At 34.5% G+C, this 12,919-nt stretch overlaps 1 protein-coding gene and 1 long non-coding RNA gene across 3 annotated transcripts in view; one reads left to right on the forward strand and one right to left on the reverse strand.

Annotated features, from left to right (window-relative positions):
- Positions 1-12,919, forward strand: part of PGR (progesterone receptor) — a 115,746-nt gene that overhangs the window by 94,097 nt on the left and 8,730 nt on the right. For both annotated transcript variants that reach the window (XM_025893652.2, XM_025893653.1), the window contains 3 exons: positions 2,391-2,535; positions 3,988-4,118; positions 8,121-8,278. In XM_025893652.2, the coding sequence (XP_025749437.1) occupies positions 2,391-2,535; positions 3,988-4,118; positions 8,121-8,278 (434 nt within the window). The remainder of the gene's footprint in view (positions 1-2,390; positions 2,536-3,987; positions 4,119-8,120; positions 8,279-12,919) is intronic.
- The window catches only part of LOC141374596 (uncharacterized), a 19,808-nt gene continuing 11,448 nt past the window's right edge, over positions 4,560-12,919 (reverse strand). The window contains exon 3 of the long non-coding RNA XR_012381610.1: positions 4,560-4,683. This is a non-coding gene — a long non-coding RNA (uncharacterized lncRNA). The remainder of the gene's footprint in view (positions 4,684-12,919) is intronic.

The following is a 12,919-nucleotide window of genomic DNA, read 5'->3' on the forward strand; positions in this document are numbered from 1 at the left end:
GGGAAAAAAATAACACTTTTGTACCAGGCATGTTCAAGTCAATTTAACAGTGTACATTTATCACAGATAAGCGCTCTAAAAGGTGGCTATTTTAAAAAGCTATTTTCTGAGTTGCTTTTCATTCTGTTAAATGGAAAATACACTTTCTGCTATAAATATTGGCAATTTCAAAAGTTTTAAGTTATTTCAGCAAAGATTTGCCTTTTATATTATAATCTACTAAAAATGTTCCTTTATTTTCATTTCTAGTAATCCCAGAATGCAAAAAGAAAAATAAACAAACCCCCCCCAAATAAAGTGTAGGGTAAAGTACACATAAACATGTAAATGTAAGTGGAATCTGTTTTCAAAAAAAAAGAACAAATGAATTAACTGTTATATTATGATGTAAACATTTTCAAATTAGAGATTAACATGAAAAAAAGGCCTGGAGTGATTAAAAATACAGTAGGTCAAATATTTCAGTAGTATGAAATGCTTTCTTCAGAAAGTTATGAAATTGACTAAAAAAGGAATGAAGAATAAAAATATGTTCCTGAAGATGGTAGTGAACAATTGATTAATGTTTTAATACATCTGACTAATTGAACCTAACTTTCTATGAGCCTGTCATTATATATATATAAAACATATATATAAAATATATATTATGGAAATATATATATTTGTTGGTGTATAGCAAGTATATGTATGAAATATATATTCTGGAAAATGAAATATATATATGAATTCTTAGGTAGAACAGATGTTATTAAAATAGCTTGGTGTTCCCACCAAAACACTTGATTTTTATGTACTTTTAATAAAAGATTTCATCTACTATCATTGTTTCAGCTATATTCAAATGCAGATAATTTCCAAATTTATATTTATAGTTCATATATCTCTCCATATTTCTAATTCATTTGTCTAACTACTGTCTGGACATTCCAGAAGTCCTTTCAACATATCAAAACTTACAATTTTGTCTCTAGCCTATTTACCTCTTCTATTTTGTCTCAGTTATGCCATTGTCATCCACCATTCCTGCAAAAATACTGAAACATCTATTAGTCTCCTTCTTCCTCCTAACTACATATAATCAGTTGCCAAATCTCTTTGATTTTACCCTTTAAATATTTCTCTGAGGTACTCCCTACTCAGTACGCCTACCTGTTGACTTACTTCAGACTTTTATCATCTCTCACTTGGCCTTTGGCAGTAGCTCCAACTTTTTTTCTGTAATTCCAGACTTAACTCCTTTGAATCCATCCTCTACATGCCTACCAAGAATCCCTCCAAAACACAAATAAGGCTATGTCATATTGTTGCTCCTTAATAGACATATCTGACCACAGCCTCCATATCCAGATTTACCTCTTTGCTTCTCCCTCCTTTAAGTTCATCTGTGCTGGGCTGTGATTTTCTGCAAAACAGGTAAAATGAGAATTGAAGAGAGGTGGAGAGAAGATTTTGACCATTTGAGTCAGTGCATTTGCCCTCTCCCTGTCATCTTCTTCTACCACCAACACCAGAGAAGGGCCTAAAAGAGGTTGTGAAGATATGAAAGACCAGAGGATTCACACACACACACACACACACACACTCTAAACCTCTTAAACCACATGGGTGTTATATGCAACTAATGAATCATTGAACACTACAACAAAAACTAATGAGGTACTATACGTTGGCTAATTGATAAATAAATAAATAAATGTCTGGAAAGGAAATAGAAAATAGTGAATGTCAATAAAAAATAAAATAAAATGAGACTGGATTAAGTTTCAAAAAACAAAAGTAACCATAAAACTATGGAATCTACCTAAGACATAACTAAGGGATGTTAAATAAAAATAAAGCACAATTGAAAGCAGCAGTTTTATAAAATAAAATCAGTTTATTTTTAAATCCCAAAGACTTAAGATTCTTCAACACTCTGATTATACTCTGCTTGCATATGATCTCCTTGGGAGTTTTTCCTGACCTGCTTCCCAATTCCTGGTGTATTCCCTGTTAACCTTCTGTATCACTGTACTTATATGCTTGTCTTTCCTGTTGACTTGTGAGTTTCTTTTAAGGGCATGAGTTGAGTTTTTCATCCTCTTAACCATTTTAACACAGTGCCTAGCGCACACGTGATTCTCAGTAAATGTGTGACTGATGGACTGTCAATTAGTGAATTCCCAGAAATGCTAACTCACAGTGACCAATTTTAATGACTTCAAAGTTGTTTCTTAATTTCTCACTCTATTATGTATTAATATTTCCTTATTTATAGTATAAAATACATTGAAATTGAAAACAATATATTACACTACTTAAATCTATTTTCAAATTTCTATGTGTTTTCAACATTTTAACCCAAGTGATTTTGGGGATCATTTTATTTTTTTAAACTTGTTTTGTAGGTTTTCGAAATTTACATATTGATGACCAGATAACTCTCATCCAGTATTCTTGGATGAGCTTAATGGTGTTTGGACTAGGATGGAGATCTTATAAACATGTCAGTGGACAGATGCTATATTTTGCACCTGATCTAATACTAAATGAGTAAGTAGTAACTTGATTTTTGTTTGTATTATCACATAAGTGTATATGTAGGTTAATCTTTAAAATTACATTTCAGTAGATGATTACATAGTTAGTATCCCAAATAATAGAATTTTCTTGAAATGCTTATCAGAATTATCTCAGGATATAGCTTGATATAACAAAATTAATAAAATTTATCATTATATCAGTAACTTGATATTTGGAGATTCCCCTTTTGTTTCAATATATAGTAATCATGTCAAATCAATTTTTTTAAACTTCAAAAGTGTATCAAAATATACTTAAAGATAAAATGAAATTTTTAGTTTACCAAATTAAAATTTTATACCTTGGTTCTAATGAAAATAATTATTAAATTAAAAGTATTTTTGCTTGAAACTATTAACTTACTTTCAAAAAGTAAAGATATTATCTCTCCTCCTAGAAGAAAAATCAGACAGTTCAGTTATTTTAAAAATTGAAAGATAAATATTTCAATTTTCTTGGTTATATTTAAATTACTATAATTAATTTTCTACATATAACCTTAAACTGAATGAGAATCTTTTCATGGAAATATTTATACCATTCTAATGATGAATGCTGACTCAGAATTATATGACATATTAAGTTACTTTTGTTTTTATAGTTAACAGATAATTTTCATATATTTTATTCCATTTTGCCCTTATAATCCCTTGAAATAGATAAGGAATCAGTGTCCTTCATTATACAGTTCAGGAAACAGGCTCAGAGGAATTGTATATCCTGCCAAAGAATCTGAGTGACATTCAGGATCAATTTTAGCTCTACTGAGTCAAAATCTAGTTTTCTTTTCACAATTTGTGTTAGCTGTATGTGACTACTGTGGATGTTGCAGAACAGCACATGGTTGAGAAAATACCTTTAAAATTTTTTCTTCAACCTTCAGAATTAGTGTTTGGCCTTGTCAGTTATTTAATCCTTTGTAATGTTCTCTTTGTCATCATACATTTCCCCCCAGAATTGTTCATGGTATAACTCTTCTACACTGACTACTCTGAACTGAATACACTGAACTCTTCTACATTCTTCAGTTTCTGTGAACTGAATCCATTCTCCAATTGGATTACACACAAAATTTTGTATCTATTTTTTAACAGAAAAAAATCATCAGTAAATATATGATTTCCTGAGTGTTCCTCAGCTCCACATTCTCAACTCCTTAGGTTTTTAAATGTAATAATAAAAGTGAGAAACAACATTAATCTTGGTCAATATGTATTTAATATTATTTCTTACTTTAAAATTTCTTAACCTCAAAAATTCAGTATTTTGAACAAAATATTGAGTTTGTTTACAAAAAGACATTTTCTGTAATATGTAAATTAGCAAATCTCATTTTCTCAGATAAATTACACAAACTGGCTAAGACACTGTCTGTGTGTTTCTTTTTTCCTGTTGCTTTTTGTGTGTTGTGTGTGATACAAGACAGAGGATGAAAGAATCATCATTCTATTCATTATGCCTCACCATGTGGCAAATCCCACAGGAGTTTGTCAAGCTTCAAGTTAGCCAAGAAGAGTTCCTGTGTATGAAAGTATTGCTACTTCTTAATACAAGTGAGTGAGTACAGCAACTTTTAGGAGATGTTTATTTTCTTAATTTTTAATTCATTGGGAAAGCCTCAAATGGCAATATGATCATATGGTTATACATGAAGTCTGAATCTTAGATTGTGGCTGCAAAGGAGAAGCACCTAATATGCTATCATAGACATTAATAAAATTACTTCATATTTCTCAGGCTTTACATAATAATAAAATATCCCACCAATTATGGAATTCTATTTTTTTTCAGATAAAATGTGCTTAAATGACTTTTTCATATTCACCTAATTAGCTATTATGAACTAGTTAATACTGCATAAACACAAACTATCTTCTTTCCATCCCCACTCCACAAAAGACTTACTATATAAAATACAAAATTTTGTTTGGAACTATTATTTTTATGTAGAATAGGCAGTTACAGCAAATAACCTACAAAGATCAGTGGTATAACACAATTGCAGTTTATTTGTCACTCATATTCACAGTCCACTGGGTTAGGAAGAAAACCCATGCTCCTTCCATATACGGGCTCCACCCTTCCATAGAGCAGCTTGGAGTCCTCCATTGGCTCTAACTAGAAGATAAACACTGAGTGAGAAAAGATTTGGACGTGAGGCCTAGAAATGTCATATGTCACTTCTACCCACATTCCATGACCCATACTTAACTGTAGGAGAGGTTGGGAAATACACTGTAGCTCTATACCCAGAAGAAACATTATGAAACATAGCATTGGTCACCAGAAGGACAGGCAAATATACATTTCACTCTTTCTCATACACAAAGATCACACACACCTCTGCTTCAGGGGAAAGTTTTTAAAAACTGCTTTTACTTTTCACCTTTTTCTGTGTCCTTTCCATGCACTGGTAGGCTCAGCCTTTGAATATCTGAATTGACCCTTCTTTTACTCAATGATTAGAAAGAGAACCTTAGGGAGTAAAGGTGAGCCAAGGGTCTTTCTCAGTAGTATATTTTCAGAGACTTCTTTCTAGTAGCACAAATCTCACATAGTGGAGGGGTGGGGTACACATCAGGAAAAACAAAGGCAAAAAAGCTATCCTTAAAAAGGGAAGTTTTCCTCATGAAATCTGTGTAAAGACAGGGACCAATACAGGATCCAAGGATCCATAGCCCTACCCCCCCCTACCTTGGGAACACTCTGAAGCATGAGAAAAGTTGGGTTGCCTGGGCACTACTTTTTGCCCTAATAAGGTTGTAAAACTGTGACAGAATATTTAAAAATTAAACAAAAAACTTAGAAAAATATCTGAAATATAATTTAGGCCCCTATAAATAAGTGAGTATGAAACAGAAAAGAAATTAAAAATCACTAATACACATAAAAAAATTGTTCAACCTCACTAATAACTTGAGAAATGAAGATGAGATATTTTGTTTTTCTATGTAAAAAACAAAGATTACCTAAAATGAAAATACTCCATACTAGCCACAAGACAGTTAAATAGTGAGTTTAGCAATGTATATTATGAGTGTTAAGAAAATTAATATCTTTCATTGCAATAATTCTACTTCTAAGGATATATCTTTTTAAAAAATCAAAAATTATATTCATTATAAGTATTATTTAGACTAGCAAAATGTTTTAAATACCAAATGATAAGACAACTAAATATATTGTTCTACAATTTTAAGTGAAATTAAATGTGAGAATTAAAATATTTATTACTAAAGAATTTTGAGAGATATAAGTAAATGTTCTCAATATAATGTTAGGAAATGTCCCAAAATATTGGATTGTAGAATCTGGTGACATAATTTTTTATGTATTTTCTATGTTTTCTAAAATTTTTCTAATGAATATATGTTATTTTTAAGTTAGCTAAATCAAAAAATAAAGATCCTTGTTTTTATAAAAAAGTATTCTTATATAAAATAGCATCTGGCTAACTGCCCATGACTCACCATTTCCCAATTTGCCACTAAGATATTTGCAAGAAATCCTAAAACTCACTTGTGGAATCAACAAGAATCTGAGAAAAAATTCTCCAATCATATAATACTGGATGTAATAATCAAGGCAAAAGTGAATTAAGGTAAGGAGCTCAAAGCAAATAGAAATATTTAGGAGAGCTGGTTCATTATTTATCTGAAATATAGGAAAGAGAGCAGGAGAGGAGGAAAAATTTCAAAATGTCCCAGGAGCATAGGATGAGAGCCTAATGATTAGATTATAATATCCCCAAAACTTCTTATTAGTGGTCGATACTAAAAGGATGTGAGGCTGGCTGGGAATACTTGAATGGATAGAGTGAAGACTTTGGGTTACTAGTTTCCAGTTCTTGAAAACCTAATGGGAAATAGTACTTCAATAATCAGAAGAAAAAATTTTATTTTTTAAGTGTTTTTTTTTTTAATTCCAGTTAACATATAGCGTAGCATTAGTTTCAGGTGAACAGTGTAGTAATTCAACACTTCCATACAACACACAGTGTTCATCACAAGTGCACTACTTAGGGGTTACCCCCATCACCTATTTTACCAATGCCCCCACCAACCTCCCCACCACACCGTAACCATTAGTTTGTTCTCTATAGAGTCTGTTTCTTGGTTTGCCTGTTTTTTTTTTTTCCTAAAAATCATCAAGGGTCAAGAGTCAAGATAATTAATGTAGAGTTATATAAATCCAAGAGATTATATAATTTTTTTTCTTTCAGCAATCTAGATATAGCTGCAGGAAAAGGGAGCTGCTTCATTTAAGTTTCAAGGTTTGTTTGTAAGGTAAATGAAAGCAAGAAGAAACAAGAAAATTGGGAGTCCTGGTGATAATTTGCTGAAGAAATCAAGCAGAGCATCTCAAACAAGTGACAACAGAAGGATCTAAAATATTAAGGAAAAAAATTGTAGGTAAAATAGACAATGTAGTAGAAATAAGAGAACTAGCAGTAAGAATAGGAAGTTGTGCCTACAATTTGGCTATCAGAATTAAAGACTAGAGAGATATATTACCAGTTAACATCACATGGGAATAAGATGCATTCCCATTAAAATAAGCAACCAAAAAGGAATATTTGCCATTGTTATTATTTAATATTTTTCTGGAAATCCTAAACCATGCACTGAATCATGAAGCAGAAACAAGAGCTACAACTATTCGGAAGGCAGAAATGAGGATATTTTAAATACAGTATTGTATACCAAAAAAAACCCCACAAAAGATAATCAATCAAAACTATTTGAATTGAAAATAGAAATTAAAAGAAATTAGTAAAAATAGAGTAGTATAATGAAGTGGTTGGATATAAGAGAAGTATTGAAATATCAATAGCTTTCTCTCATGAGCAGGAGGAATTAGGAAATTTCATGAAGCAACATTAAAATTACAACAAAAAAGATAAATTATCCATGAATAATCTCAATGACAAATACTTCAGATTTATATGAAGACAAACTTGACAGAGAGATCCAAGTATTTGTTAAAATACTTTTTCTTTGGGGCACCTGAGTGGCTCAGTCGTTAAGCATCTACCTTCGGCTCAAGTCATGATCTTTGGGTCCTGGGATGAACCCCTCATCAGGCTCCTTGCTCAGCAGGAAGCCTGCTTCTCCCTCTCCCACTCTCCTTGCTTGTGTTCCCTTTCTCGCTGTGTCTTTTTTTGTCAAATAAATAAATAAAATCTTTAAAAAAATAAAAAAAAATACTTTTTCCTTAAGAAAGACCCAACTTACATATAATTGTAAACTAAATCCATTCCTGAGACAGGAATATAGAATGACAGGTGCTCTTTTGAGCAAATGCTAAGTTAAACGAATACTCCATTGATACAGCTCTAAAATAGGTAAGCTAAAATGTTCTTTAGTTTATCTAGTTGTTCTTATATGCTTCAAGAGAACTATAAGTTTATGTGACCTAAAACTATCAATAACACTCTTTCCTATTTAAGATGTTCATATCTAGAATTCCATATCAAAAGAGATCTTTATAGAAATTTTTATTATTAACTGCTGCTGTCATCTTTTTAAACATAACTGCCAGTTATATTCTTACAGTTCCTTTGGAAGGACTAAGAAGTCAAAATCAGTTTGAAGAGATGAGATCAAGCTACATTAGAGAACTCATCAAGGCAATTGGTTTGAGGCAAAAAGGAGTTGTCTCTAGCTCACAGCGTTTCTACCAACTTACAAAACTTCTTGATAACTTGCATGATGTAAGTATTTTGTTTTCTAGGATATCAGTGATTATTTTCTGAATTTCTATAACTTTTAAATATTAAATCTACATTTTATATTATATGGTTTCTTCAAACTCATATTTGTACTTATGTTTTAAAACAGTATTTGCATCACACTGCTCAGCACTTATATTGTGCTTTTTTTCATTTTCAATGTAGATCACCCCAATATCCTTTACTAGTATTTGTATAATTTGAAAGTAATTTAATGGTTTATAGGAATTGTGATAACATTTTCCTGAGTAATGTTCTAAAATATTTTGCCCTAAGTTAGAAAAGATTTTATATATACAGGAAAAGCAAAGGTTTGGGTGTGAAAAATAAGACTCATATCATTTTGGATGGAATTATAAGATAACAACAGTGCTAATGGACAATTTGGCAATCTACTCACTAGGTCAAATTTGAGAAACAGATAGCCAAGGATCGTTAGCCATATAGGTAAAGCCTCTATAATGAAATGCAGAAATCAAATACTCAGAAAAAATGTAATGAAGGAAAAAGCACCAGAACAGAGAACAGAAAAAAAGATTTAAAAAAATTAAGATATTCAGAGAAAAAAGAATGATATTGCATCCATGAAACAAAAATAGAAAACATTTGGAAAGGTACATTTAGAAAGAAAATACTTGGGGGGCGGAGCAAGATGGCGGAGGAGTAGGAGACCTAGATTTCGTCTGGTCTCAGGAATTCAGGTGAATAGGGATCAAACCATTCTGAACACCTACGAACTCAACAGGAGATCAAAGAGGAGAGTAGCAACAACTCTCTGAACAGAGAAGCGACCACTTACTGGAAGGTAGGACGTGCGGAGAAGTGAATCAGAGGCGATATTCGGGAGGATAGACGGCGGGGGAGGGGCCTCCGTCGGCTGCTTCTGGCAAGTGATAGAGTCACGGAGCACAAAATTGGAACTGTTAGAAGTCGGCTCCGCTGAGGGACATCGCTGCAGTGGCCAAGCGGGGGGTGGAACCCTCGTGGGACACTGTGGTCTGAGGACCCTCGGGGTCACAGAAAGACCTGGGGAGCCTGAGTGTGGCAGAGCTCCCAGGTATCGGAGCGGGAAAGCCGGCTGTAGAGACGGAGCCGAGGCGCGGGCTCTCAGCTTGGGGTTGCCATAAACTGTGATCCGCAGCCCAGTCGGGCCACTTCTCCTCCAGCAGGGACCAAACCGGCGGCAGATCCGGGGAGACTCCCCTTCCTTCCCGGGGAAGGAACGCACCGCAGGGATCTGCTGGGTTTGGAGACTCCACACGGGGTCGGGTGCCAGAGATAGAAACGCTCGGTCACAGGCCGGGTGAGCACGGAGAGTGGCCGGAGACCGGGGACACGGGAGTGACTGCTTTTCTCTGTGGGTGCACTGAGGAGTGGGGCCCCAAGTTCTCAGCTCCTCCGGGTGGAGATTGGGAGGCCACCATTTTTGCCCTGGTCCTCCAAGGCTGTAAGGAGAGCTTGCAGGGAACAAAAGCTCCTGAGATCAAACCCGAGCAGCTTGCTTAGCCCGGACCGACAAGGGCGGGGCAATTCAGCCTCCGGCAAAGATATTTGGAAACCATGGCAACAGGCCCCTCCCCCAGAAGATCAGCCCGAACAGCCAGCAAGCCAAGACCAAGTTTACCAATCAAGGAGAACGGGAGAACTCCAGTGCTAGGGGCACATAGAATTCATGGGGTTTTTTTACCATGATTCATTAGTTCATCAAAGTTAATTTTTGTTAACTGTTTTTTTTTCTTTTCTTTTTCCCTTTTTGAACCAACATCTTATCAATCTCTTTTTAAAAAAAAAACAAAACATTTTTTATTTTTCATTTTTAGAGTCATATTTTATCCCTTCATAGTAGTTACCCTTATTTTTGGCATATATATATAAGTTGTTCCCTCTTTAAAATTTTGAGATACAGTTACTTCTAACAGATCAAAATATACCCTAAATCACTAGTGTATGGCTCTGTTCTAGTCTCCTGCCTGATCACATTCTCTTCCTTTTTTTTTTTTTAATCTTCTTTCTTTTTTCAAACAACTTCTTATCTTATCAAGTCCTTTTATAAAATATTTTATAATTTTCATCTTTACAGTCATCTTCCATCCCTTCATTGTATCAACCCTTATTTTGTACATATATGTTTTTCTTCCTTTAAAATTTTAGGAGGCACTTTTTTCTAACAGACCAAAATATGCCCAAAATCTAGTGTGTGACACTGATCTATGCACTAGCCTGATCATATTTGATCACATTCTGCTTTTTCTGTATTGTTCTGTTTTTGTTTTTATCTTTTTTTTCTTTTTTCTTTTCTCTTTCTTTTCTCTTTCTTTCCCTTTCTTTTCCCCTGGTTTCAGGTCTTTTCTGATTTGTATACAGTATATTTGCTGGGGACTTTGTAAACCTGTTAGCATTTTGTTCTCTCATTCATCTATTCTCCTCTGGACAAAATGACAACACGAAAAAAATCACCTCAGCAAAAAGAACAAGAGGTAGTACCGTCAGCCAGGGACCTACTCAATACGGACATTAGTACGATGTCGGACCTAGAGTTCAGAATCATGACATTAAAGATACTAGCTGGGCTTGAAAAAAGCGTGGAAGTTATTAGAGAAACCCTTTCTGGAGAAATAAAAGAACTAAAATCTAACCAAGTCGAAATCAAAAAGGCTATTGATGAGGTGCAATCAAAAATGGGGGCACTAACTGCTAGGATAATTGAGGCAGAAGAGAGAATCAGTGATATAGAAGACCAAATGATGAAAAATAAAGAGGCTGAGAAAAAGAGAGAGAAACAACTACAGGATCACAAGGGCAGAATTTGAGAGATAAGTGATACAATAAGACGAAACAACATTAGAGTAATTGGGATCCCAGAAGAAGAAGAAAGAGAGAGAGGGAGCAAATAATAGCAGAGAACTTCCCTAATGTAAGGAAGGAAACAGGCATCAAAATCCAGGAAGCACAGAGAACCCCTCTCAAAATCAATAATAATAGGTCAACACCCCGACATCTAAGAGTAAAACTTATGAGTCTCAGAGACAAAGAGAAAATCCTGAAAGCAGCTCAGGAGAAGAGATATGTAACCTACAATGGTAAAAATATTAGATTGGCAAGAGACCTATCCACAGAGACCTGGCAGGCCAGAAAAGACTGGCAAGATATCTTCAGAGCACTAAACGAAAAAAATATGCAGCCAAGAACACTATATCCAGCTAGGCTGTCATTGAAAATTGAAGGTGAGATAAAAAGCTTTCAGAACAAACAAAAACTAAAGGAATTTGCAAACACGAAACCAGCCCTCCAAGAAATATTGAAAGGGGTCCTCTAAGCAAAGAGAGAGCCTAAAAGCAGCAAAGATAAGAAAGGAACACAGACAACATACAGTAACAGTCACCTTACAGGCAATACAATGGCACTAAATTCCTACCTTTCAATAGTTACCCTGAATGTAAATGGGGTAAATGCCACAATCAAAAGACACAGGCTATCAGATTGGATTAAAAAACAAGACCCATCAATATGCTGTCTGCAAGAGACTCATTTTAGACCCAAAGACATGCCCAAATTGAAAGTGAGGGGGTGGAAAACCATTTACCATGCTAATGGACACCAAAAGAAAGCTGGGGTGGCAATCCTTATATCAGACAAACTAGATTTTAAAACAAAGACTGTAATAAGAGATGAGGAAGGACACTACATCCTATTTAAAGGGTCTATCCAACAAGAAGATCTAACAATTGTAAATATCTATGCCCCGAACATGGGAGCAGGCAATTATATAAGGCAATTAATAACAAAAGCAAAGAAACACATTGACAACAATACAATAATAGTGGGGGACTTTAACACCCCTCTGACTGAATGGACAGATCATCTAAGCAAAAGATCAACAAGGAAATAAAGACTTTAAATGACACACTAGACCAAATGGACTTCACAGACATATACAGAACATTCCATCCTAAAGCAACGGAATACACATTCTTCTCTAGTGCCCATGGAACATTCTCCAGAATTGATCACATCCTAGGTCACACATCAGGTCTCAACCGGTACCAAAAGATTGGGATCATTCCCTGCATATTTTCAGACCACAATGCTCTGAAACTAGAACTCAATCACAAGAGGAAAGGCGGAAAGAACTCAAATACATGGAGGCTAAAGAGCATCCTACTAAAGAATGAATGGGTCAACCAGGAAATTAAAGAAGAATTAAAAAAATTCATGGAAACCAATGAAAATGAAAACACAACTGTCCAAAATCTTTGGGATACAGCAAAGGCAGTCCTGAGAGGAAAGTATATAGCAATACAAGCCTTCCTCAAGAAACAAGAAAGGTCTCAAATACACAACCTAACCTTACACCTAAAGGAGCTGGAGAAAGAACAGCAAATAAAGCCTAAACCCAGCAGGAGAAGAGAAATAATAAAGATCAGAGCAGAAATCAATGAAATAGAAACCAAAAGAACAGTAGAACAGATCAACGAAAATAGGAGCTGATTCTTTGAAAGAATTAACAAGATTGATAAACCCCTGGCCAGACTGATCAAAAAGAAAAGAGAAATGACCCAAATCAACAAAATCATGAATGAAAGAGGAGAGATCACAACCAACACCAAAGAAATACAAACAATT

The sequence above is a fragment of the Callorhinus ursinus genome, unplaced genomic scaffold, assembly GCF_003265705.2.
Source record: "Callorhinus ursinus isolate GAN/ISIS: 27379988/994484 unplaced genomic scaffold, GSC_fseal_2.0 scaffold19, whole genome shotgun sequence".
In the NCBI taxonomy this organism is placed as follows: Eukaryota; Metazoa; Chordata; class Mammalia; order Carnivora; family Otariidae; genus Callorhinus; species Callorhinus ursinus.